Source organism: Apteryx rowi, unplaced genomic scaffold, assembly GCF_003343035.1.
Source record: "Apteryx rowi isolate R43461 unplaced genomic scaffold, aptRow1 scaffold_50, whole genome shotgun sequence".
Lineage (NCBI taxonomy): Eukaryota > Metazoa > Chordata > Aves > Apterygiformes > Apterygidae > Apteryx > Apteryx rowi.
Window position 1 is genome coordinate 2,401,191 of NW_020450761.1, and position 26,737 is coordinate 2,427,927.

Consider the following 26,737-nt stretch of genomic DNA (forward strand, 5'->3'; position numbering starts at 1 on the left):
CAGCCATCAATGGTTAGTTTGCACTGAGCGGGCAGCATGCAGCTCATCAAGATGGCAAGGCCCATGAATGACCAGCAGCATTAGTGTATTCTTTAAAGAGACGTGTTGTAGTTGTCTTCCCTGCAGAAAGAAAAGTTTCATGCTCACAATGCTAGCGAATAACCATTAATGAACACCTCTTCTGGCCCTACAATGTGAAAAAACTGCATGGAGACAGCTAACTGCAGCTCAACAGCTGTGTAGAAAAACAAAATGATGGCACACTGTATTACTGCTGTGCTCCATCAAGTTGCTATTGTCCTACAGTAGTGAGTCCTTTATATTTTCAAAAGGCACATAATTAATTCCAGCATGCACAGAATTTTAATAAACTGACAAAACCCACTCGTTATGCTGTTAGTCAAGGTCGGGTTTTTAATAAAGTTTCACTTCATCTATTGAGATGACAGATGAGGAAACAAATTAAACCAGGAACCTTTTAAACAAATTATTTTTGGAAGCTGTGTAAAGTTCTGATGCACAAATTGCTAGACATAAAAGATACCCAGAGGAGAATGAGTTTTACCCAGCAAAGTTGTTGTTATGAATGATGTTTATTACTTTTGATCAGCAGCTGGAGAAATGTTAGTTTTGTTATGTGTGTTTGAGGGGTTTTTTTGTTTGTTTTGACACTGCATACGAATGATTTAAGGGCATTTCTATAACTACAGTAAACACTACACCGCTTCTGCATACATGCCAAGTTTTACACTATCAGGGCCAGAAGCATGGTCTATGGCAGCCCCACAGCAGATGCTTCACAGGGATTAAATTATCTCCTTAGCTCCTGCAGGACTTGCCTCTTACTAGATACAGCCTTAAAAGAAAGTATGAAGAGTTGGAGCAGGAGAGAAAAGATGCGGATAAAGAGGACAATGGGCAGAGAAATCCAGAGTGGTTCTGCTGGCCCATCTGAGGCTAAACAAAACCCTTCCTTTCTGCAGCACAGGTACACCAGCACCTACACAAATCAAATACAAGAAAACTGGGACGCAGACCAAGCAGGAGAGAGGGCCGGAGGTCATCAGTCTGCATCTTCTGTTGGGGCATTTCCAGATGCTGATGTCCACTTGGGATCTGGCTGCTTTATGAGCCTGGGTACAGAGAAATCTGCTCCAGGTTTCTGACTGTGCCTCACATTTTGTTCTAATCCATTTCTTGTATTTGCTGCTGATGTCACATGCATTCAGGCAGTATGTTTATTTATTAGCATATTGTTGAGTTTCACACTAATGTCTTCTTTCTGTTAGAGAAAGTCACCAGCAAAGTCAAAGCTGTCAGTCAGGTCCTTGAAGCCTTCTTGGTGCTCAAGACTAAGCTAAGGATCACAAATTTAAAAAAACAGCATCACTGGGCCAAATTTTGTTTTATAACCCCATGCAAACTAAAAGAGCAGAATCTGAGCTTTGCCTTTTGTCTTAAAATATGTTTTTAATTGCTTCTAACTGCATGTGTAGATACATACACCCAAACACACAAGAATGGCATTTCTGCCTGAGCTTTGCTCTGTGGAGCTGCAGCTCAGGGCACTGGCCTTCCCTACAGGGGCCAAGGGAGAGCAGCGCCCCTGTCTCCAGGGCCAGCACAGCCAGCGCTGCACCAGCCCATGGGACAACGGTCCTGCTGCTCATCTCTGTGCTAGGCTGGTGCAGCCTCAACATGCAGCCAGGAGAGCTCCTTTACTGAAGAGGCTCCCAGTTTTTTCAATTAGGATCAGTCTCACCATGAGCTTCCCCTCAGTGAGAGCCAGAGCAGCAGCTGGTAACACTGGTAGTATTTGGGGTAGACAGTGCAACCACTATGAGCGATGGGCACGTATAGTCTCATCTGTCATGGGAACTGCCTGGCCCAGTGCCCCCCGCTGTCTCTACAGCACATAAACCATAACAGAGCAGGCAGTTTTATGCTTTACTCCCACACCCTCCTATTTCCCTCCTACTGGCCTCCAGGCTCCACTGCGTTTCCTCCCTCTGCCCTCCCGGGTCTCAGTCTTCCCTGCCTCCACTCTAGGAGTCTCTCCCATCAGCCCCTTACTTGTGCGAGTTCGGTCGCTCCCACCTCTCCTCCTCCCTTCCCAAATCCCCTGCTCCTGTGCCTGAGCCTCTCCCCTCACCCACTCCCTTCTCCAGCTCCCCAGGCACTGAAAGCAGCAACAGCGAACCCCCCAAAGCAGCGGAAACAGCCAAGCTGCTGCTGGCTGTCCCACGCCGTGCCCAGGGGCAGCCGCACGCCACTCGTGAGGCTGAGCCCAGCTTTCTTGGCTTGGCTCGCGTCCTGAATTGGTCTGCTCCTCTTGCACACATGGCCAGTCGTGAAATGACGCATCCAGATTCCTCATCTTCCTTGTGGACGCTGAGAAAAAGCACGTCCCTCAGTTGCGTCTCATCGTTTGTACTTTTCCTAATGTGACCTCCTTACACAATTTGCATGGTTGTTTTTTTTTAAAAAGCTACATAATAATCTTTTAGTAATTTCTTTTTATACTGCGAGCAACACAAGCATAAAAGGGTTAAGTAACCTGGAGGATAAGTTCACCCCAGAAAGTATGGTAGAGCTGGGGATAGAAACAAGAAATCCAGATTCTGTCTTGCATCATGACCTCAGGACAACTTACACTTTGTGCTTACCCACTCAGCATGAGAAAGGAAGCATCCTAATTATTTCTACAATGTTCTGGATCAGATGAGCTGTAAGAGTTAAGAAACAAGTATCTTAGGTCTGAACAAAACAAAGCAATGCTACGATTTATATATAACAGATTATTTTTATTGTTAAAAAAATCACTGCAACTGACAGAAAATAAACTCCATGAAATGTGCCATACATTCAAAGAGATGTATTTAAAGTAATTGATTTCTTAATTCTCTGAGGTGATCATTGATACAGATATTTCCTGGCAAAAAAGAAAAATGAAGTTCTGTAACATTTTGTCTCTAAAGTATCTTATCAGATGAGGTTCAAGAGTTCCTGGCCAAGTGTCCAACCTTGCTGAATGCCATATGCAGAAAATGATTTTAGACATTAGTTCACTGGCTTCTCTTCCAGCATTTGCAGTTCTGGTATGAATGAGGCTCATTTGCAGAGCTTTCAGGTTTTGGTACTGGTAACAGACTTAAGAATCTGCACAGTGAAGAGTCCCAAGTGGAAAAAACAACAGTTTTCTCCTCAGTAATACCTGTAGTTCAAAGCCAAAGAGGTGACCAAGTGCGTGCACTCGCAGGATAAACTATAACATACAGAAGCATATTTCTTAACAGCTATTTATTTCTTATATCCCCGTTTCATAGAATGTTAGAAAAAGACCACCATATACAAAAATCTTATCATTACAAGTTATTAAAAAGAAAAAAAGGAAAAAACTTCAGACCATTAAAACACACAAGAAAATGTTCATCTGCATACAGTAGAAATACAATCCTCATCAAAGCAGCATACCAGCAAGGCCAGTTGTTAAGTACATTTTCAATTAAAAAAGACAAAAGCCCAGATGTTCTTATAACACAACCAGAACATTGGAGAAAAGAGAGGAATAAAACATTCATAGCTTGCTATGCTGGGTACATCATCTTTGTAAGGTCACTTCAGGCCTAAAAGAGTATGGTATCAAACCAAAAGCACAGAGCCAGCATCTAGCCCAAGCCCACCGTGCCTGGCCCTCGCACACAGCGAGCATCTCTCTTGGGCTCTGCATCGGGGCTGTGACTGCCCAGGGACGCCCCTTCCTCCACCCCAGCAGCGCCCCCCCACAAAGGGCAGCTCAGCCAGCACCTTCGAGTCTCCTCAGCCCTCTGCCCCCAGCACATCAGCTCCAAAACCAAATCGCACGTGTGGGGGGAGCCCCCATGTCAGCTCAGGGCCGACCGGGGAGCAAGAGGGGTGAGGGTCTGTAAAGCAGCAGAGGGCCAGCCCCATCTTCCCTATCTCAGGGCAGACGTGCCCACACAAGCATGCTGCCACAGCCTGCTGCGGCTTCCCCTGCAGAGGACACTTTGCCACCAGTGAAGACAGTCCAGACTCGGACCATGAGATTCCCAAATAAAACAGGATAGGGAAAGTACCTAATTTACACACTGAAGCTGTTAAACCTCAGACTTGCTGCCGTACTTAAGAAAGCATGAACTCTTGCGCTATTCTTGGAGGGAAAAAATGGTTCTCAAAACTCTCTCCCAGCTCTAACACCTTGTCTGTGGTCACACAGGATTCATCTGGCAGTAGCGAGCGAGTCTCGCACAGAAGACAGCAGGGCAGGCGTAACCATTCCTGGGACTAAGCATCTTGCTGTAGCTGTCTCCTACCAACCAAGGGAGTTTCATTATGGCAGCTGGCAGGAGCCCAGGGCCTTGGTCACAGCCCCCTGTGGGCTGCTCACCACCTGCAGCCTCTAGACACACACACTTCTCAGAAAGGGCGCAGTGACCTAACGCTGGCAAGTATCCATTATAGACAACATTTATATTTATTAATAAACTCTGCTCTTTTAGCCTTTTCAGTCTCTCGGTCCAACTACAGACTGTTCATTTAAGAGTCTGGAAGATCTTAAGCAGCAGAAAAAGGAAAACGCATACTCCATCCCTGTTGGGTCAATGCAAGAGATGCCCCAAAACATAAACTGGGCTTATTTGGCATTAAACAAGATGAGCGTGAACCTCAGCTTCAACAAATCAAGTTGTTAGATGCTGGTCCTACTCTATAGCATATGATCTTTTCTCCATCTCAACCTTTTTCATTCCCCCCTCTGAGGCAATGAAAGTAGGGTTGCTTCCATCTTTGTGGCTCTCAACTGTCATCTAGAAATACTCACCTGGCAATACTGGCAACACACATCTACTGGCCCCTTGGTTTGCAATGGGCATGCTACAGCCCAGCTCTGTCCTGTGCACCGCTGCAGGATCAGAGTTGCACCCTGAGCGCAGGGTGGGCTATTCCCAAACCCCCCATTTCAAAGCAACACTATCCAAGAGCCCCTCCCGCAGTCTCCTGTTCGCTTCTCCTTTTGGCTGAACGCGTGGACTATCTGTGTCTGTTTTAGTTTTGGCTACAGCATCACCCATACTCAGACCCCCTACATCACCGTGATGTGTTCACCTGCCACACTGATCCCGCAGTGGGGGTGAACACCTACCTTCTGCTCTTTAGCGCACTGATGCTTTATACTGCCTGGGATTGATTCATTTCCATCGTCCCCCTCTTTGCAGGGCCTCCCTCCCTCCCTCACTTTCTCTGCTCACCAGACAGCCTTCTTAAAGAAAAAAAGAGAACTCCTGCATTCGCTCTTCTTCCTACATCGTGGTGATACTGAATGCTAACATATGCCACAAACTTCCTGCCAATGTACAGACTTTATATTATATAAATAGGTAAAAGCTTCAGGCAAAATATCCTATAATTTCTGTGGTGTAACATTTTTAAATAGCATTAAAAACACAAAACATCCAGCCCTTGTGATTAAATATACAAACATATGTGAATTGATAAGGCTCGTAGGTACATATGCAAAAATAAAGTGCCCCTCCCCCCACCAGGAACCCGGTCTGTACAGCAAAGCCGGAAAACAGAGAGAGCAAGTTATTTAAACCAAAACCTCCAGAACTGGAATTGTAGCCTGATTTCCAATCCTTATTCTCATTTCTGCTTTCAACTCGGCAACGCAGGAGTATTTACAAATGGAAGAGGAGCTGCCACAGGTGACTCTGCAGCACTGCTGACCTGCGGCCCGTCCAGCCGAGCACCTCACAGGGCCTTGGCGCTGGCAGGGTGCACAGGGTGGGACATGGGCTTCTGAGGGTAGGAACTGTACAAGTAAACCTGCAGCAGGATAGCAATGTCCACAAAAACCTGGAGAAGTCCGCAGATGGAGAACTGGAAAGGGGCCTGATTCAGGATAAAGTAAACAGTCTTGAAGGTGTCCCCACTGGTCCACATCAGCACCATCTTGACACTAAAAGACAGAAAAGAAGGGGAAAATGTAACCGAAGGGAAGGACTTGGACTGTGAGATCAGCCGTGATGGAGGATGCAGTGTCTGTCTGCATCAGCAACGGTTTATACTGAACAGTGGGCTGAAACTGCTCTCCGCAGGGTACGCAGCTCGCCCAGCCAAGACACGCAGCGCTGCACCGGGAAGGCAGCATCAGTGTCTCTGCCCCACGGCCTGCAGCGCTCTCAGCTCAGCAATTACTGCTCCAAACGCCCATGGCTGTGAAGGTATCCAGCATCCAGAGATCCCCAGCTCGGATGTTCACCCCAGCGGTGTTCTGTGAATGTGACTGCCACATGCTGACAACGCTGACTGTGAAACAAAGTAACATGCTGCAAACCTAAAATCAATTCACTTCAGTAGTTATTTCTTGAGCACGTGACTTTGTGCTCATGCAAAGCGAAGTATCACATGCACACGCTCTCTCATGCATGCACACTTTTTTTTTTTTTTAGCATTTATTGAAACAAACACAAACCTTCTGACAGATAAAAGAAACCATTTCTTATTACAGAAGAAACAAAACCAAAAAACCCAGAAGACACAAATTGTCCAGTAATATAGAAAGAGGGGGAAATGACATGTCTGCAGCTATTTATTGGAAGACTGAACATAACTAAGGATTTTTATCAAGGGCACAGATCAAGAGCAATGCCCAGACTTCCTTTTAATAACCATCTTTGCTTTCATCTTGCTGTCTCACTGAGCCATCCCCTGTCCTGCAATCCAGCTCCTCCCCTCCTACATCAGCAGAAATCCTGGGGAATAGAAGCAAGTTCTTCAAACTTTGCACAAACCAGTTTTCTTCAGTGTCTTCAATGAAATGTGAAGAACAAGTTCCTGAAGGCTGTTTCTGAGTTTCGTGTACTTTAACTGGAGAGCTTTTTAAGCAGCTGGATAAGCGGTAGTGGACAGAAGCTTTGTAGTTCACAGCATAAGCATTGCACATGATTTGTCATAATTATGAACACTTACGCCTTGCCAGCCAGCACTGATTCCAGTTCATCAAATGCAGTCATGCACATGCAGTAGGGTAGGACTTAATGTTCATTTCTCAAGTATTCTACAGCTAGGACAATCTGTATTTTGAACACAATTACACAATGCTAGTGCAAGCCAAAACCTGCAGTCCACACTCTCCCCATATAGGAAAAGCAGCCAAGAGTGTCAGTTTGTACCGACCCATCACATCACAGAAACATAAGCCTTTTTTTGTAACTCATGCCACATGACCTGCCAAAGAGACTGTTTGTGTGGAAGTGCAAGCAAGGACATCGAACTGAGGGAGGAATCATTCCAGGTCCAAGGTCATTCTGAAAATGTAAATAAATAATCAGAAAAGGAGGAAAACAACCGCTGAGCCCACACAGTCATTTGTGCTCCATGCACAGAGCCTGCGCTGCCTGCCTTGCACGCGCTGCCAGTCACACTGAGTCATGTTATGCCACACTTGCGGGAGGTTTACACATGCATGTGGTGGAGGGGTTGCTTGGTTGCTTTTAATTAGGAAGGGCAATAAACTCCAAGGGTAATAAACTGGCACTTGCTTGCAGGCAGCCAGCATTACTCCTCCTTGTAATGCTAAGCTTACCAATGTTTGCTGGGCAGCTGATCACAATTTAATTGTGACTCAGTCCTGGCATGGTTGGAGACCTTCACTAAAAGCGAAGCACATGCTAATCCTGGCAGGTCAAACTAAACATTCTCTGTCCTCAGAAATGCAGTTCAGGGAGGCCACATAAGGTTTGAGTAGGAGCCTTAATATACAATGGCTATTTGCCACATATTCCACGTGGAAAAAGCTAGCAGGGTTTTAAAAATGACCAAGCGTGCGGTAAAGATATGGAGGAGAAAGCACACACTGTCAGAAGGTTTATAGTCCACAACAGGGTTTAATCTCCCAAAGAAGAAATAATCACTGGGGGAAACCTTTTGGATACGTGCAGTTCAACAGCGCCTCATGAGCCAAGCCCACCTCTGGCAGTCTTATGTGCTGAGATGAGTTTGCCAAAGCAAACTCTGGATTTTTACTAAGCCGCCACCTGTGAACTTGACAGCTTACAATGCTGATTTAGTAATTTGGTGCCTGCTCCCACATCTGTTGCATGTTCCAGAGCCCCTTTCTTCAGCTGGTATGTCAGACACTGAAGGAAATCAGCATCATCCCTGGGATGTTCACTAGGACATGGCACAACGCTCTGTACAGAGGTACATCCCAAGCTGTCCTATACTGTATTTTGGCAAAAGTGATTTAAAAAAAAAAAATAGTACTGGATAGTTTAAAAAGCTACCACCACCAGTCTGCCACTGAATCACAAAATACACATCCTTCCTCTGTCCAGTAGGTTAGACAAAAGAGCAGGAGAAAACCTGCAAATTGCCAGGCTACCATAAAAACACAAAAAAAAAATATATAAAATAGATGTTCCAAACATCTTAGTATTGCAGCTGCATCTAAGTCCCCAGAACCCAGAGGCCCACTTAATGCGAACGAGTGAGTGTGGGAGGGCTGGCCGCTCGCGCTCCTCCACTCCTCATCTTGGCGGAGGAGAGACTGTGAGAGGACAAAAGCAGCAAGCGCAGCACAGACCTACAGATGTGTCACAAAAAACAGCTTGGCATAAAAACGGGGACAGAGTTGGACAAGAAGCGAGAAGAGACGATGAGGAGCCCAGGAGGAAAGCTGAGGAGACATCAGAGGAGCAGGGAGAGCTCAGGTGAGAAGGGAGCAGGAAAAAGATGCTGGGATGGGGTAGGAATGAGAGGAAATGGAAGAGGACTTGGGACTTGGGCAATGAGTCCTTTGGAAGGGCCTGAATTTGGGATGGACCAATGGAGGACTACAGCTGTGACAAGGGCATTCAGGGTGAGGCAAGAAACAAGCAGAAGAGGTGTGTGCCGGCCCAGGATCCCAATCTCATCACTGTAATGTTTGTAAGCATCTCTGAATGCCTCCCAGTGCTGTCCCCAGTTAAGCACGTCTCATCCCCCCCAGTGCCCCTCAGAGAAGGGAGAACCACAACCGCTGGCAGCTCCCCTGTATCGTGGCCAGCATCAGCCTGCATGCGCTATCTGCAAGTTTTAGCCCACTGATAAACCTGACGAGTAGCTGTATGGCATCTCTGGAGAGGGAATACAGGGCCCCCCAGTATCATATCCCAGGCCCACGTTTTTAATTTCCAAGCACTGGAATACAGTAGCAATGGTCCTGCCCTCTTATTTTAGCTGTGCCATTGCCTGCTTCTTGCTGCACACACAGATGCCATTTGCAATAACAACTATGTGTGCGTGATTATGCATGACTGACTCATGGATACAGCACCATCACTGCTGTTGTACTTCCAGGTATCATGTCAGGATGCCACATATAGGATAGAAAAGTCAGCTTTTTCTGCAGGTTTTAAATGTTGCGCATCACTTGGGGAGGAAAGGAATTTCTTATATTTATTCTTATTATTTGGGGAAGAAAAGAAATCAACCAACCAACCCTAGGCAGATCGGGTGCCACCACTGCCATCTTACCTGCCTAGAAGGAGAAAAGAGCAGAGTATCTGTGCAGACCAGGAGGATTTTGTTGCCTAAAGAAACAGGCTTATTTTGGTTCATTSTAGGGAAGGAGGAGGAAAAAGGGGAGAGCACCTCTGAGTGCTTCCTCCACAGCTCTATCATAGCCTCCATTGCAGAATGAAGCTCCACTCCTTTCCTGCAAGACGCACGGGGCACATTTGACAAGCCACCAATATGCCAAAGGGGGCAACCCACAAGTCCCGCAGCTTTCTTTTCCTGCAGGACTCTGCACACCATATGGTAGAGGACAGGTACATGCAGGGTCACACAACAGCACGGGCCTTCCCAGAGAGCCTCTCCATGTAGCAGAGGCTCCAGTGCTGGCTGCTGATGGAGAAGGAGCCTCTGGGGCAAGGCTGAGCACCCTGCAGGGCTCTGGTCCTCAGCCRGCCATGTGCCAGATGCCACCTCCTGACAGATCACAGCACCTCAGGGCATGTCTGGCCCTGGGTGTCACAGCGCAAGAGAAACTGCTGTGCTGTAAGTGTGGACGAGGCTTTGCTGCAAAGCCGCTCTGGGCAGCCCTGGCTACGCAGCAAAACAGGGGTTAGGTGTGAATGAACTGACACCCCGCCTGCGCTAGCCCAAAGCTAAACCAGAGACGCGTGGAAAGCAGGAAACGCTCACCTAGTCCCGGGGAAGGATACAGTCAATCAGGCCAGTGCAACGGCCGTTTTGCCCTTAGCACCAACACACGAGCGGGTTAGGGGCAGCGTGAGGGGTGAGCGGTGCCGTGGAGCGATTTGGGAAGGCAGAAAGAAACAAATGGCGGCATTTGGTGCTGTGACAATGGAGATACCAACTCCAGGGACAGGAGGCGGCAACTGCGCTGAAATAGATGGTATTGCCAGAGGCTGAAGCAGACTTGCAATAAAAATAGCACTTCCCAGCAATGTAAATCAGTACTGCAGTATCCAATGACAACAAATCCCCTAAAAACAAGCGTCTTCCTTACAGCTGATCTCATTACAAGGAGCTGCTAATGTAGCAACAGCCAGTGTCAACTCTGCGTAAATTGTAACTGACCAGAGAAGAAAATCGGGTATTTTTCAGCTGCTCTTAAAATCTGAAAGAGCACTTATTTATTGTGCTATTGGGATCAGTTCTCCAAAAGACACCATAATTTCTTATCAGAGAAACACTAGACAAGGGGTGGGCTGCCAAATGCTGTTTTTTAACATAGTAACATAAAATAAATTCCCTACAGCACTGATATTTTGTGCCACGGATAGTAGATTTCATAAAGGCACTGTACCAACCTTTGTTTGCTAAGTAAGTAGCATGCTGGAAAACAGCATTCATTTTTCTCAAGAAACAACTTGCTTCAGTTTCCTTGTATCTTGTGTATTAATTCTATAGTGACAGCAACCAGAAGTAAGAAACATCTATTAGTGCACCTTATCTATGGTCAGCCAACAAAGCATAATTAAAAAAAAAAAAAAAAAAAAAAAACACTCCTGAAATTACTCAGGTATAGAAACAGTTTGTAAAGTGTCTTAAAAAAGAAACTTTCCATTGCTTCACTTTGAGTAATTGTATTACAGGCTGGATAATTTACAGAACAATGAGATTAGCCAGATGCTTAGGCTCAAACCCTTTAATTCAGAACAAATTCTACTCAAATCAAAGCTTTTTAGCTTCTTCATTCCTTCTGCTCAGAGTCTGGCTGTGACAGCCTCAAGTCCTTGATCTTCCATTGAAGTCTTTGCATATTCTGCTGTGCATTAGCCAGTTCTTGTTCATTATACCTTTCTTCTTCCTTCACCCGAAGGAGTCAAGACTACAGAAAAACCCCTRTGTTGCAAAAGAATGAGGCATGAAGCCTCCTCTCCTCCCTGTGGTATCACCCTGCCTTAAAACTAGTGGCAACCATCCATCAAAATAACTTAGAGTCGCACGTTAGCAGAGCTGCAGAGTCGCAGTCTGCAGAACAGGAGCTGGTACTTAGCACAAACCTACACAGAAAGCAAGATACGGCAGGACTTGCTTCCTGTTTGCTCTGTAGATTTTCTCACATCAATGTTATGACTCTGCATGTTTGTAACAACACACAAACCCAAAAATATACTGCAAGCTGGAAGACACAGGGAGAATCAGACACTAGACAGGGACTTCCGCTGAGAAATTCTGTAGTGGTTTGACCAGACATAGTGGCACAAATAGCACTAAGAGGTACATGTTGCCCTCATGTAATTACATCCTGGATTCAGTCGCAAACCGAGCGCTAACTGTGCTCAGACAGTCAATGAACTCAAGAATCCCAACGGTTATTTCTAATAACAGAAAAGGGAGTGTAATTTATTGACCTTTATCTACTTTAAAAGTTGGGGTTTTCTTCCTTCTATCCCAAGCAAGTGGAGCCAACAAGAAGAAAAACAGCTTGGACTCTCTGTTCAAGAATCAGGGGAAGGTGACCACAGCTTCCCAGAATCATGGCCAGGTACTAGACCAAGACCCAGGCGATACTGGATTCAAAAATCTGCCTTTATTTAGATTCTCATAATTTGAGGCATTTGTTCATATATTGGCACCTAGTTCTTTATATGACTGGGGACATAAAAGCAGAATAAAATCATTTAAGAGCTGACAAGCTGGTATCCCCTTCAGGAATAAGGTCTACATCGGAACAGCCTGTCAATGAGTATTTTGAACACTACATTTGGTTTTGGGAAGCGAGGAAGAGGGGACAGAAGGTATCTCTCTTGCAACCTTTTAAGCTGTTACCTCCCACAGCCCATTTGCATGGGAATGTTTGGAAGAGGAAGCAGATTCAGTTATAACATCCTGACTTTGGAAAACTTTCAGCTCCCATTTGCAGCTCCAAAATAGTCTACTTAGAGAAGACAGCAAGTATCCGTAACACTGCACTTCAGTCAGAGGCTGGCCTGCCTTCAACAGTGAAATGCAGATCAGAAAACAGGAAGCCTGAATGCCATGGTATTTTTAACACTGTACAAAACAATACAAAAATTAATAAATACAGCATTGGTTCCTCACAAAATGCCATATCGCTTAACAAAAAAAGGAGTTCTTCTGATGCTAACCAAATTCTTTAGCCTGCCAAAAACTATATATATATATATATATATATATACATGGAGACAAAAAAAAAGCATTACTCGATATTGGGACCAGATATCCAAAGGGAAGGGTCTGAAGTTTGAAATCTAGGAATCAAATGTGCATATGCTAAGACAGGTCTTTTTGTATGAGCAAGCATCGATTTTGTTTTTAAATACTGTGCAGCCAGCTGAGAATCCAGGCATGAAGCTGCCCTCCCGTCCTACATGCTCTGCCCTGGCAAGCGTGTGCCTTACATCACTTTTGAGCAATTTCTCCAACACTGGAGCGGCGCTGACGCTCTCCAGAGGGAGCTGTTTGTCCAGCCCCGCACGGCTAGGAGGAGAGTTCAGAGGAGCATGCAGRAAGAAAGACATCCAGCATTTATTTTGGATTGCTGAAGTTGCATTAAAGCCATACTCAGGAGTAATGGATAGCACAGGGCGCTGCATCCTTCTGAAAGCTTCTCTAATTTGCAAGGACTATTTTGCAAGAATAAGCAGATATTTGTCAATAATTTTTCCCTGTGAACATCTGTTTTTTAATCTCCAAAAGCAGCTGGGTACCAGGCATTTGGACACCACTTAGCGCACACATTCAAAAGCCAGTATTTGTTAGAGCATGTCTGTCAAAAGGAGAGCCAAGGGGAAACGGAGACACGCGACACGGGGACTGGGCTGGTGGGGAGTCCACGATCCCTGCTCCAGCCTCCCGCTATTTCCGACAGCTACGCCTGCAGGTTAGCCTGTAAGGGTCCACACACTGGTAACCCTTAATAGCTACAAAATATTTTGAATGCTCTACAACTTTAGGTTATATGGTGCTGCAGGACAAGGGGCAGCAGATCTTAACAACCCAAATCTGCGCAGCAGAGATTTAAAAAATCTCTTCCGTAGATCAGAGGATAAACTTGAACCACAATTCGCACCAGTGCCCTTCCTGCCAGACAAATGGACACTGGCCAGATTGAAAAGCTCAAGTCTGCTCAGAAACCCAATATGAACCTGTATGAGGAAAAACTCTCATTCTGTTACAGACTAATTTGGAAGCCTCAAAAATTGCCACGAAAGAAGTGTTTTCCTCAGGTGAAAACATGGGCTGGGAAGCAAATTACACCTTGTACCGCTCAAAGTAATCCAGCTGCCAACATGGAGCCCAGTGGTGGTAGCTGCAGGCACATGGTGTGGAGCACACCTAAGTTACCCCATCCTTGAGGGTCTCACTAAGATGTTCTTGAGCATCTCTCCTCATTTACCTCTCCCGCCTCAAGGCGTGGGCACAGTCGCAGGCTAACGTTGACCTCAACACTCTCCGAGTCGCCCTACAGTCGCTCAGCCTCACTCTCACCACCCTGCGGTGGCAGGTGCTGGCACAGCTCGCACCACATCCCATGCCACGGCGCTGCCAGGGCCGATCCTGCATCCCCACGGCCGCACAGCTGGCAGCAAATCCCAGGCACCAAACGCTCCTTCCCGTGGCTCGGCTCCTGGCAGGGCAACCAGCCCTCGGCACCCTGGTGGCCGCAGCCCGCTCGCTGCCTGGAGGGACCCTGCTGCTGCTCCCTGCAGGGCCAGCGTTACAAAATGGAGAAATAATATCTGTATGTAATGACATTTAGCGCATTTCTTTTTATAGATCTAAATAACTTGGGACACAATAAATTTGAAGAGCAATAAAAAGAGGGGAGGGAAGAGAGCTTTTCTTCAGCACAGCTGTGTATCCCAAGGCTCAAATCATAGTGCTCTTAAATTTTCTTTTCCTTCTGCTCTAGACAACAAAAAAAATCATCAGACCCTTAATCCAATTTAACTTGAGGTAATTTTAGCACATTTTCCCCTTCATCTTCATATGATAACCAGTACACAGCCTGAGCATGCTTTTAGTATTCCAGTGATTTAAAACTGCAATTATCACTTAGATCATCATACACAACGTAAGAGGCCTAGCTCTAATACTCACCTTGTTCTCGATGACAAGCATTCAGTGCCTCTCTCCAAAGCCAGTGCCTCCGAGAACAAAATCTAATGATATTACAGTCATTACTTTTCATGAATTAATCACATCCTTCAGCTACTGAAACACTTCTCACATCTTAAGAAAACACTGGAGAAATAAAAATCCCAAACACCCTTGCGTGTAAAATAAGAGCTATYACTCAAAGCCAAAGCTTAACACTACCTTCCAGTCAGCTTGTGGCCTGGAAATAGGATTAGACTGTTGCAAGAAATGAAACTCACATTCTTCTCAAAAACACTTCACTGTTACATGGAAATAACCCCTTGCAACCTCTATATAAAGATATGCCAGCAGCTAAGTCTTCATAGGAAGCGTCAGGTTTTCCACTTTTCCTTTCACACGCACACACAGAAGGGAAGTTTGCAGCAATAGCAATGCACCACACACCTGTGCTGTTTCTCACAGGAAAACCCAGAGTTCGCAGTTTCAAATGTAAGACTCTGCTTTGCCAGATGAAGCCCACCGCAAACCAATACTTGGTAAAGCCGCTTGCTATTTACAGTATTACCACTAACACCCAGTGGTTCCCAGTCAGTGCTGTAAAGCCCTCCTCTGCAAAGGACTGAATGCTATGGGGAAGAAATAAAAGCATTGCAATAATGCCCCCCACACAAAAACATGATACAAACCTCTAAATTTCAGCCACAGCAGGGTCTTTGCAATTGGAAAGGGACAAACACCCCCTAGTCTGTCTTTACTCCCTACATCTTCCCCATCCGCCCCTCTGCTCCCTACACATCCTGTTTTAGAAAATTCTCTACTACAGGATTTAGTGGTCGAAGGGACAGGGCTTCACCACTACACTGAACGATTACTTGACAATGCCAAAACATTTTTCTTGGCATTTAATTCCATTCCCTTGTATGCACATACATCATTCCCAGCCATCTTCCCCTGGACCAAATTAAAACCTAATCCTGATCCTTTTCAAAACAGCTTTTTCTGATAGCAAGCTTAATTTCTTTCTACCTCCAACCCCAGGATGTTACAAGCTCTTCTTTCCCCATCTCAGCTTTCAGGCAGACCATCCAACACCTCAGTCAACACTCTTCCCAGCCTTGTTTTTCTGTTTGCTTGTCTTTCTGTGACAGAGGAGCAGGGGACCAAATGCACCATCCCAGGCCAACTTGTCACAGAAGATCTCTTCTTCTTGGACCCTTCTGCAAAGTCACTTCCCAGGCTAAGTTCCACCAATCTCTTTTGCCTGCTGTTCTAGCTGATCTATTAACCACTACATCACTCACCCAGTTTGTTCACCTTACATAACTTCATCATACTCAATATCACCACTTTGGGTACTTGCATCCTCACGTCTCAGTTTGCTTGTCTCCAAAACTGAATCTTATTTTACTTCCATTCACATTTCTAACCCTCCTTGGTCCTGCTGCACCAAGGGACATGATTCTGCAGCCACATAAGAATCTGACTCATCCCACGTACAGAACCAGCTGCAGGGATCTCTGGCACAACAACACAGGTGCTGCAATTTCAACGCTCGAGCCACTTTTGTTTTGTTGTTGTTGGGTTTTTTTAGATAACAGAAGAAAAAGACATTTTTAGAAAACTGCTTTGTCTCTCGGGTGCCTTTGTGAGCCCAGCTCTGACCCTTTGTAACTTGGCAAAACCTGACCTTAACTACCCAAAATACCTTGCATGAGTCTTCCTTGCCAGCAGAAAATGGACCATATTTAATGGAACTTGTAAAGTGTTTTTGTAACAGGGGTACAAGAATTCTTTTCTTCTATTTCAGATTTTCAGGGCACAGAGAAAAGTACTGACTGAAGAGAGCACTGATGAGAAATACCAGCAGTGTTTTATTCCTATTACTGTAAAGAAGCCTTGAACTATTTGTAATAGCCCAACACCTTTTGGGTTGAATTCATTTGCTTGCAATTTGCTTTTTGAACTGATGGGAGGAGGTGCTGGGGGAAGAGAAAAGAGAAAGAAGTTGACCACGTAGAAGAGCTTTAGCAATCTGCACTGTGCCACAGGCTGGAAGAAGCTTAAGTGTCTGCTGCTGCTCATATTGTCAGGAGTGCTGAAAGCAAGGTGAGGGAAACAAGGTCTCCCACTCCCTCCTGGGTTTTTCCACTCTCCTCTTCACTCAAACTCTCAGATGTGTTGAGTGCTCAGGGCACAAAGAGCCATCTTTGGAACCTCATATTGTGCTGCTGCAGGTCTTGAGAGCAAAGGTCTGGGCAGAGATGGCAGGCAAGCACAGAGGTGTCCACGGTGCTGACCCCAGCGCAGCAACCTGCAGGCCACGTGTCTGCAGAAAGTCAAGCAGGTCTTTGAATCTAGAGCACATAACAGCGAAGGGAAAGGACATGGGACTATGGGCAGAAAGATAATAAATTTTGTTGGGACTGAGAAGAGGAGGGGGTAAGAAAGGAAAATCTGTTTGCTCCCTGAGATCAAAATAAAATGGTTTTCAGTCTATCTGTCAGCAGGCTGGCAGGACTCTGACCTCGTTCTGACTGCATTGAAGAGAGGCCAAGCCTGTTTGACTGGAGACTGTGAGGATATTTTCCTGATGTAGTAACACTCAAAATGGAGAAGAAACTAAAAATCTTCCAAGGACTAATGAGCACTTCTTTCACCATTTCCACTATAAAATAACCAAATTCAGGAGGGGCRATCTGAGGTCCCTGTTATTTATTAGAACCATAAATGAAAAGGGGGAGACAGAAGACAACAGGTGTAAATGGTAAACCTTGCAGTTGTACCAAAGTCCAGTTGATCTGGTCATGAAAATTGTTTAGTGGCTACTGCCCAAACTCCTGCAAATGTGTATACACATCCTCCCGGATGTGTATGCAAAGTCTGAAAATGAGACTCCACAAAGGCTGTTTTATATGAACGGTCACTATAAAGGACAATAGTGAACATGATCAGTGCTGTAATAGTGAACTAGGAAATGAAAAAGTCATCAAAGCAAAACAATGAAGAAAGCTAAACTGCCCCAGAAAAAGCATGAGTGGCTGGAGCCTCAGAAGCAATGACAATCGTTTTTGCAGACCCATGGAAAAAACTACAGACCTGAATAGAAAGAAAGGTCATTTAAGAAGAAACAAGAATGCAATCATGGAAATATAGTACATTGTTAGAATAGTTTAAGATAAGCATTTTGTAAGCACACTGAACAGTTTCGATTAACTTAGTGCAATAGGAAAGGGAATGGCCCTATACAACATTAAGTAATAGCACAAACCATTTTTAAGTAGTGCTAATAATTCTGGATCTACCCAAAGCCTTTCTGGCTCACACTCAAGACCTTGATTTCTCCATTTGCCGTGGTCCCAGTTCTACTTTTCAGTTCCTAATTATTCTCTTGAAAACCGCTTTCTCTTTTATAATTTAGTCCATCAAGAGCATTTATAAAATGCTTTCTGTAATGAAAAACTGCTTGCTCAGTTGAGTCAGAAGATTTGAACCTATGAATGCATCCTGCTCTCTTACCTAATGCCTGCCTCCCTCCCACATGCCCATACACCTATATAACACTATGGTATATCAGCATCTGGAGGCTACAATGCCAACAACTAGGAGCAACAGTTCTCTCTCTTCAGCAGCATCTACTTTATGTTTATGCAATACTTAAAGAAAAACTCCCTTGTAGGCCTCCCTCATTCCTCCTCCCATTTCTTTTATTTTGCTCTCATTCACACGAGTTGTAGCAATGAGAAACAAGAGCTGAGGAAAAAAACACTAAGATCAATACTGCTATTGCCTGCATCCTCCACTTTTAATTTTCCTTCACCATTCTAGTACTTTTTACGTCATTTTTCAATTAATTTTTCTTTCTCCTTTATTGAACTTCCACAAAGATGCACAAATGTGTAAATAAAGTTGCTGTGGCAGATCCTGATCGCATCTAACATCTCCTTCAATGGAACTAAATTTATTCATTATTTAAAAGCTAATGCATAGTTAGTGCCAGAACAGAAACATCCACAACTCTTACTAGTTTTTTCTAATTTAGGATTTTGTTTTGCTCTAAACAGTAGAACTGCAAAGAAAGTAACTTGATGGAGCTATTTTACCTATTTACTCCAAAATCTGCTTAAATTCAAAATCTCTCTAGAGTAGGTGACCGGGCAGCTGGTTAGCCAGTCCTGAATAAGGCCTTGTACATCTGCGCATCAAGGCACCTGGCTAACCCAATACAAGGAGAAAAATCTAGCAGCTTGCAGTAACCTTAACAGCATTTTAATAAAGTTGAGATAGTCTCTGGGACAAATCCTGTCCTCAGAAGTCAAAAGCCTCTATTACAAAATGATACAAAGAGCTGTACATGTCATAAAGGGAAATGGTATAAGGGACTACTGAATAAAAGCACCCCACAAAAAAATGTTGTCTTCTAATATTTTTAATAGTGTCTACTGGTAAAAAGAGAGGAAATAATATCTCGGGACATTTATTTCAAATAATTTCTTTCTCTTATACCTCTATACTTTGCATCTATTTTACTGGATACATTTGAGACAAATGCCTACTCGTAAAGAGTTTACAGCTGCAGTACGACTCATTAAACACTTCTGAATAGAAAAACATTCTTAAAATTTGCAAATCTTGGCTCCAAATGCTTGTGAGACAATAAACGCCAATTGTTTCTCCTTTGACGAACTGTGATTCTTTAAACAGGATAATTAGAGCGGCCCCCACAGTACTGTCACAGGAAGAACCAAATTTTCTTTGTCTCATAGTGTAGTATTCTGACTGAATGCAATACTGAAATTTTCCTCATTCAGCCTTTTTATGCTAAATTTCCCAAGACAGGCTGATATGAACAGGAAAGCAGGCTAACTGATTGTGCCGGGGTGGGTATTGGGGCATGTGCACGCACGTCCAAGTTTTGAGCCTTTTTCCCAGCATCATCCAAATGAGCAGTGATGAGATTCCTTTTGAGCAGTCTGAAAACCGGCAACCAGCTACCAGAGACAGACCTTGGAAGCAGCTCCTGGAGGGACAATGCAGTCCTTCCCTGTTCTGCCTGTCCCTGCAGCTTGAACAGAGCTCTAAGTTTCTATAAAGCACTAATTTCCAAGGTTATCAGGAATTCTGTCAGAGAACATCATGGAAATTTCTATTGCTTTTTTACTTAATTGTGGGAAACCTTCTATCCTTCAATCACCAGCMCACCAGGACATACCACACACTCTTCTCTCCACAAAAGCTATWACCCAGCATGCATCTCCTGCTTGTTTTCATCATTTCCATCTCTTTCCAACTTTTCCTTTGGTCTCTGCTCTCTCAGAGAACAGAGGAACCTGGAGGACCTATTAGTGATATTGCTACAAAAAGAAAGGAAAAGCAGAGGAAAAGGAGAGAAATGAGGGCAGAAGTAAAAGTTAAGAAATTAGGAACTTTATCCAGTAGAATACAGAGAGCAAAAAGCTGGGAAGGTTATTCTCAGTAGCACTGCAATGCACATCATACCTGTGATTCCTTCATTCCAGCCATTGCCCTGTCACAAGAAATACAACTGAATCAGCTGCAAATGCCCTTCTCTGGATGCATATCTCAGCAGCTGAGCACATTTTCTGTAGGGGACTTTGTGGGCAGTAGCAGATTGAAATACAGAGGTGAGATGATGGAGGCCATTTCAAAACAGAATCTCAAGGGTATTCTGCCTGCCACCAAAGCCGTGTCTTCCATTTGCATCTCTCCTGGCCTGTGGTCTCCAAGTTTRTTTATCAGGAGTTGACTGTTACCTCAAGCAGGAGATGTCCTCAAGTTCTCACTGAAGCAAACAGGGCCGATGGGGATGGGGAGGCTGTAGGGTTATTTGTTTGCACTCTTTTTACAGAAGCAAGACAATGTCTGAGAAGTCTGGCAGGATGCATTGCTCAGCTGTGGCCATGTACTATAACCTTCTTTTTCCTTTCTTTTCTGTCAGTTTATATTTAGAAAATGCATTATTTGCTAAAGTAGAAATAGACTTAACATATCAGCTGCTATTTCCCATTCTACCCTAATTCAGAGACACACGCATGCTGCTGCTTTTCTTAGCCAAGTCTTGAGACCCTTCAAGTGACCCTTTCTCTGACACTAGTAAACTCTGTGATGCTTGTATCAGGGATGTGGGCTCCACTCATACAACACAAGTGACAGAATTAGTTCAGTTTAAGAAGTTACTGCCTCCAACCAGGACATGATAATTGTCCAAAAGGTCACTAAATAGAACAACTTAATTCTCTTTCCTCTCCCTATTACGCTTAAAGCCACAGAAATACTTGAAACTCGCCTATTTTACCTTGCCGCTGAGGACTGCTAAGAGCATGTCTGGCAGCCAGCCATTATGGTGCAGCTGATGGGCAGAGGATCACCAGTTCAATTGCTTCTGACAGTGTAAACAACCACATGCACATTACTTCTGTGCAGAGCCGTAAATAAGTCCCAGTGGGCACCAGCTAGCCCGCATCTGGTAAATACCAATACAAGTTCATAAATTTAGTCCTACAAGTAGCCTGGCTGGGGCTGCTACATGCACACTTGAGTGCTTCCTGGACTGGAGTCTCTTCCTCTAACATCTTTTTAGTAAGAAAAGCAGGCACAGGAAGGAAAGTTCAGAGGAAACATTTCCAACAGTCCCTTCAACAGAAGGTAATGCACCAGCAGAAGTCATTCTTACACTAGGAACAGGCCAGTAACGCTTAGAGATCAAGTCCACTCAGGACCACATAGTGCTAGAAAGCACACGTGGTACCTGAAACATGCGCTGCTACATGAAACTGTGAAACAACCTGAGAAAAGAGAGAGCATAAATGTTTGCACTACTGCATACTGTAAACTATAAACTGTATCAACAGTCCCCAGATGCATCAGTGTCCAATGCCATGCAAAATACTGCCTCAGGAGTAGAGCCAGAGGAGAGAACGTTTTGGGGAAAACTTGTGGGTGCAGCTGATAAGGAGGGTGGACATCACTGGACCTAGTTTTGTTTGATGGCAAGAGAAGAAGAGGTTTCATACTGTTCTTTCTTGACTAAACACAGCACACTTTCCCCAAGCATTTTTAAATGAGAATTCTGCAATTCTGTACTTAATKCTTCACAAGGAAACTGTTGCTTTGAAGCACAAAGCTTTTTTCTTTTCTTCCTCTTTTGCTAAATAGCATATACAGGAAACTGAAAAACAAAACTCAAATCCCAAGAGAGTAATTAAGAAAAAGCAAAACATTATCTGGTAGCAGCTATCATAATGCTGCATTATGGCATTATAAGTCAGACAAAAAAACATAAAGGGAAAAGTCAAACCAGAGCATAAGCAAGGTCTAACAGGTAAATTCTCTTTTGGGTATCACTAGTACAGAATTTTCCAAGGCAGTATGTGCATGCAAAACACAAATATGTTGGAAGAAAATCCTGATCCACCTTGTGCCAAGGAGGATCTCAAATAGAAAATGCCTTGAGCAACAAAGCAAACTTCTAAACATTCCCTCAAAAACATTTCAAGCTAGAGAAGAACTCCAGAAGCTAACAAAAGTATCACCAAGGCAAACAAGCAAAGGGAATAATGCCAGCAGACACAGGATATAATTGCTTTGGTTTGGGTTTTTTTGTTTTGTTTTGTCCAGAGTAAAAATTTTTCCAGCAAATTTAACATCAAGGGAAAACAATAAGAGAAAACAGCTAAAGTCACAAACGATCACAGCACTTACTGAATTGACTTTGCTGCCATACTGGGTCTACAGACTAGTGAACTAATGCAACACAGTGAATTTTTTCTCCCTTAAAAAGCTTCACAAGTTGCCTTTGCAATTTGGAAACCTTAGTTTTATCACTGAAATATCCAGTAAATAGTAGGACAAGGTAATCTAGTTTAGCACTCCCCAACAGTGAGCACAAGATTAAAGTTTTCTGCCATGCACTTGTTTACAGAGGGTTTCCCAGTCATTACTGTAAACTTCTCACATTTAAGATTTTTTGAATTGTCAGTTACAAGCTTTTACACAAAAATAAATGCTAATGTCATTTGTTAGATATACCAATAACATATTACAAAAAAAATGGTGAATTAATATGAGTTAGACTGACAGAGTTATTAGCCACACACTCAAAATATTTTCTCTCTTTAGTACCATCTTCAGTTCATTTCTAATTACTAGTATAACACAGCTTGCCTTGAATTCCAATATTTACATTAATGTTGTATAGTATAATATTCTGCAAATCAACATAAGACACAATTTTACCACTGGAACACAGATTTCTAAAATTAGCAGTTTTACTCAGCCCTAGATGAGCAAGTGCTATTAGTGAGATACAGCAGTAAGAAAGGAGTTCTTGGTGTGTTGACAAGTCACCTGTACTACTGTATGAAAAGAAGCTTCCTGCAAACACAGTCCAAACAGCCACACAGCAGGCATTAACACTACAAGCCAATGAGTCTGTCTGATCAGACACATCAGGAGGTGGTCTAGGAGATCAAGACATAATTACAAACAAAACAAAATAAAAGCAGGGAAAAAAAATCCACTAACATTCCTATGCTTCTAGGACAGGAAGAAAAACAAAGGAAAAAAATTTATACAAATGTTCAGAGGCCTTTTAAAAGCTGTAGGATACAGGCAATAAGTTAAAGCTACATGACGATTGCGCTAGTCTATGCATGGCCATGTAACTGCATTGAGCGAGGGGAAAGCAAGTGTTCTCAGAGGTGTCTGACAAGGACCGTTACACTGTGCTTTCAGCTCAGTATCTAAACTGAGGGATGTGTGCACACACCGCAGTCCCAGGCTCCCCAGCCACGTCCTGACTCCAGGCGAGGATGAGACTCAGGCTTGTACTGTATCCCCTTCTCCTTCCCCACCCCTTTCTGTTTCCACAGGAAGGGGATTTGGGCACATGCGCCAGGAGATAAGGATGCCAGCTGGTGCGTGCTGTGGCTCTGCTGAAATTCGGAGGACTGTGCACAGTTCAGAGAGCACTGGAGGAGCCACCTGTCAGTGTCGGGGGTGACATCAGGGACAGAGGGGAGATCAGTAATTAGCAAATAATCCAGAGCCAAAGCTAATGGCAACAGCAATAGGTTTAGATGTTTACTTTACTAAAATGAGCTTCCACCTCCAATTGGACTTGGCCAATTGGTTGATTTCAGTGGGGAAAACTGAGGTCCCACTGCCTTCAGTAGTGCTATACCCAACTTGTACAGGCAGAGAATCTACTTCGACAGATGCTCTGTCTTGAGGTAAAATTTAGAAAGACAACATTGCCCTGCCTAGAAAAGTCTTCCCATGCTACACAAAGATTTAGGTAAACACACACACACACACACACACCCTTGTTTTATTTAAGAAAAATGTCATACCTCATTCCTTCTGTAGACCTATTCCGGTAGTTGCGGTAGAGCTGGGGAACGCCTAACATGGCCTCGGTGAACACCGCAAGGAAGCCCAGCGTTTCGACAAAGAGAGATGAGTCAAGACAGAGGTAAGTGATGTAACCTGTCACACCAGTGAAGGTCAGGACACACTGTACGTAGTCTGTAAACTTGCTCCAATGCCAAAAATAGTTCAAGTCAAAATCTGCAACAGAATAGGAAAGGAGGAAGAATAAGATGTTTCTTCTCAACTTGGCTCATTAAATCTCACCCAAAGTTTACCAGGATAGAATTGAGAACTGTGAAGCATCTTTGGGGATGGAGGAGAAGTGGAAAAAGAAAGGATTAAAAAAAAAAAGTTTTTATATATATACACACAGAATACTTGACTTAGAAAACATTTTTTGTGAGGGCATTCAATAAAGAAACATTAAAACACATATTTGCAAACTACCAATATACTTCCAAAACTGACTTTTAAGGAGAAACCATTGACCTTGGGATATAAAATGTGAAGAACTCTGGAGGCAACTCTAACAGCACAGCAAGTGCTTTACAAACAAACCTCTGCAATATTCCATACATGCCCCAAGCACATCAGTGCAAGCACTCGCTCTTTCAGGATCATTATCTTTACCTTCAAACTGCCTCAATCTAGGCTGCTTGGAAGGTCACCTCAAGTCTGCAGCTCCACTCCCCAGCACAGCGCAGCACAGCTGCCTGCAGCGAAGGGCAAGCACAGGAGGTAGAGCTTGACCAAGGAAGGCACAAGACTGAGGAGACTCCCACCCCAAGAACAACACCTCCCACAGACTGCTCCAAGGGCAAGGTGCACTTCACTCTTGCCTTTGCCTGTACAAACTGGCACAGGGTGCAAACTCTTTTTTTACATCTACCAGAATGAAACACCTTACCATGAAACCCAACATCTCTTTGAGGAGAGAACAAGAGAGAGAACAAGCCGAGAATGGCATTTGTTTGGCACATTGACAGCATACTTACGGAAGACATGTAGCTATCTTATGGATGAATAATAAAATATATACAATGGCAATCAGCTTATAGAAAAATAACAACATAGCTTTCAAAAACGAGAATCCCAAAATAACTTGTAGCTTCACTTGTTCACTTGCAGCTGCTGTGAGAGTCATCTTCTCTTAAAAGCATTTGAAGCTGAAAATACTGACGAACCATCATTCTAACAGGAGTATTTAAACCAGCCCAAACATACGCAATGCACCAACAGGTCACTAGGAGACTTCTGTCACTGCCTCCGCGGGGCAAGTACAGAATCCCACAAAAAAGCTCTGCTGTTAATTCAGGCAACTAATACATCGACCTCAATGGACTTGCACTAACAACAAATTCAATTAAATGTGAGACAAATCTTTACAGGTACTTAGGTGCATAAGGCTATATACAGAGGCTAAACAACAGTTTCATTTTCTGCACCTTCTGACACTTTAGTATCATTATCACTCTGGCCCTTGGACATTCTTTTCTCTGTAACTTCTTCAAAAATAAAATAAAAAAAACCACTCTGAAAATCCATGCCTCAAGACAACTTCTGTGTTCAGCTGTATCACTTTACTTTGCCACACCAAGAGGAAGACAAGAAGAGCCGCAAGCCACACCCAACCTGCAGCGCAGTGCATTTTGTAGCATTATCACCCCCTCAGCTATCACYCAGAACTAAATTAAATCATCCGTGGCAAAGCCACTGTCAATGTAATGTTGACCTTGAATAATTTAAGGCAGTAGCTCCTCAGCCTCAGAATTCACTGGCAGGGACACAAGACAAGTTAAAAGGTAGCGCCAGTGCTGGCACAGCCAACCCAGTATGCAGGCATCACACATGCATTTCTGGAGCTCTGTGAAAACTTTCCTTGGTGGAGCTGTAGGAAGAACAAAAAAGAACTAAATAGAAAAAGGAGAGCACAAGACAACCACAGTCACAAATGCAGGAAGCACGTTATTCATTTTCATTTATCCCTTTGGCGTTTTCTGGAAAGGAGGATAAACAGAGTCAATGAAAACCTCTGACAGGGTAAGGAGAAGTAAGAGATACCCAAATTTCCCATCCCTTCCACTTCACCTGACCTACAGCTGCACAACATAACATGGCAGGAGGGGGAACAAAGCAAATTCACCCTAATTTTGCCATGATGCCCTCAACTTCATGAGCAATACCAAGGAAATGACCTGACTCAGCATAACAGATTTGACACTATGCATCTGTTACATTAGCAACAGACACTATTTGGACTTACAATGGGGACAGAATTATAAACCTGCAGAAGAAAAGTGGATGAAGAGAGAAAGTTGGCAAAGTTACAGGCCATTTAAAAAAGCAACCTCCGTTCTGGAAAAGGAGAGCTACTAATAGCTTTTAAATAGGACATAACAGTCGCTTCTACCAAATTATTTCTTTTAACGCTGACACCAGAATGTTCTCACATAGCCTTTGGTTCCTCTGCAGACACACTAAAGCATTGGGTTTCAACCCTGAAAAAGGCGAGAATTTCTTTTAATTCAGACCTCCTGCATTGCAAATGTGCCGGCTGGAAAACCTGCGTTTACCTTCCAGCACAGGTCATTCAGCTCAACGCAGCGCTAGGCAGGCGCCGACTCCCAGCAACGCTTGCACGCTAGCAAGGAGCGGCGGCTGTCGGTAAGAGCACACACACCACACTCTTCCAGACAGTCCCAGACCTAATAAAAAAGACCTCTCAGCTCCTGAGATAGCTAAAGCAGTC

The 26,737-nt window shown here is 44.0% G+C and overlaps 1 protein-coding gene across 4 annotated transcripts in view; it reads right to left on the reverse strand.

Moving 5' to 3' along the window:
- Positions 1-984: 984 nt before the first annotated feature.
- Positions 985-26,737, reverse strand: part of PQLC1 (PQ loop repeat containing 1) — a 64,688-nt gene continuing 38,935 nt past the window's right edge. For 2 of the 4 annotated variants that reach the window (XM_026079797.1, XM_026079795.1), the window contains 2 exons: positions 23,970-24,186; positions 985-5,977 (listed from right to left, as the gene is read on the reverse strand). In XM_026079797.1, coding sequence (XP_025935582.1) covers positions 5,770-5,977; positions 23,970-24,186 — 425 coding nt within the window. In that variant the 3' untranslated portion in view covers positions 985-5,769. Of the gene's footprint in view, positions 5,978-21,850; positions 23,602-23,969; positions 24,187-26,737 lie in introns of those variants that run through there. The other 2 variants (XM_026079793.1, XM_026079796.1) reach the window with 2 other exon arrangements.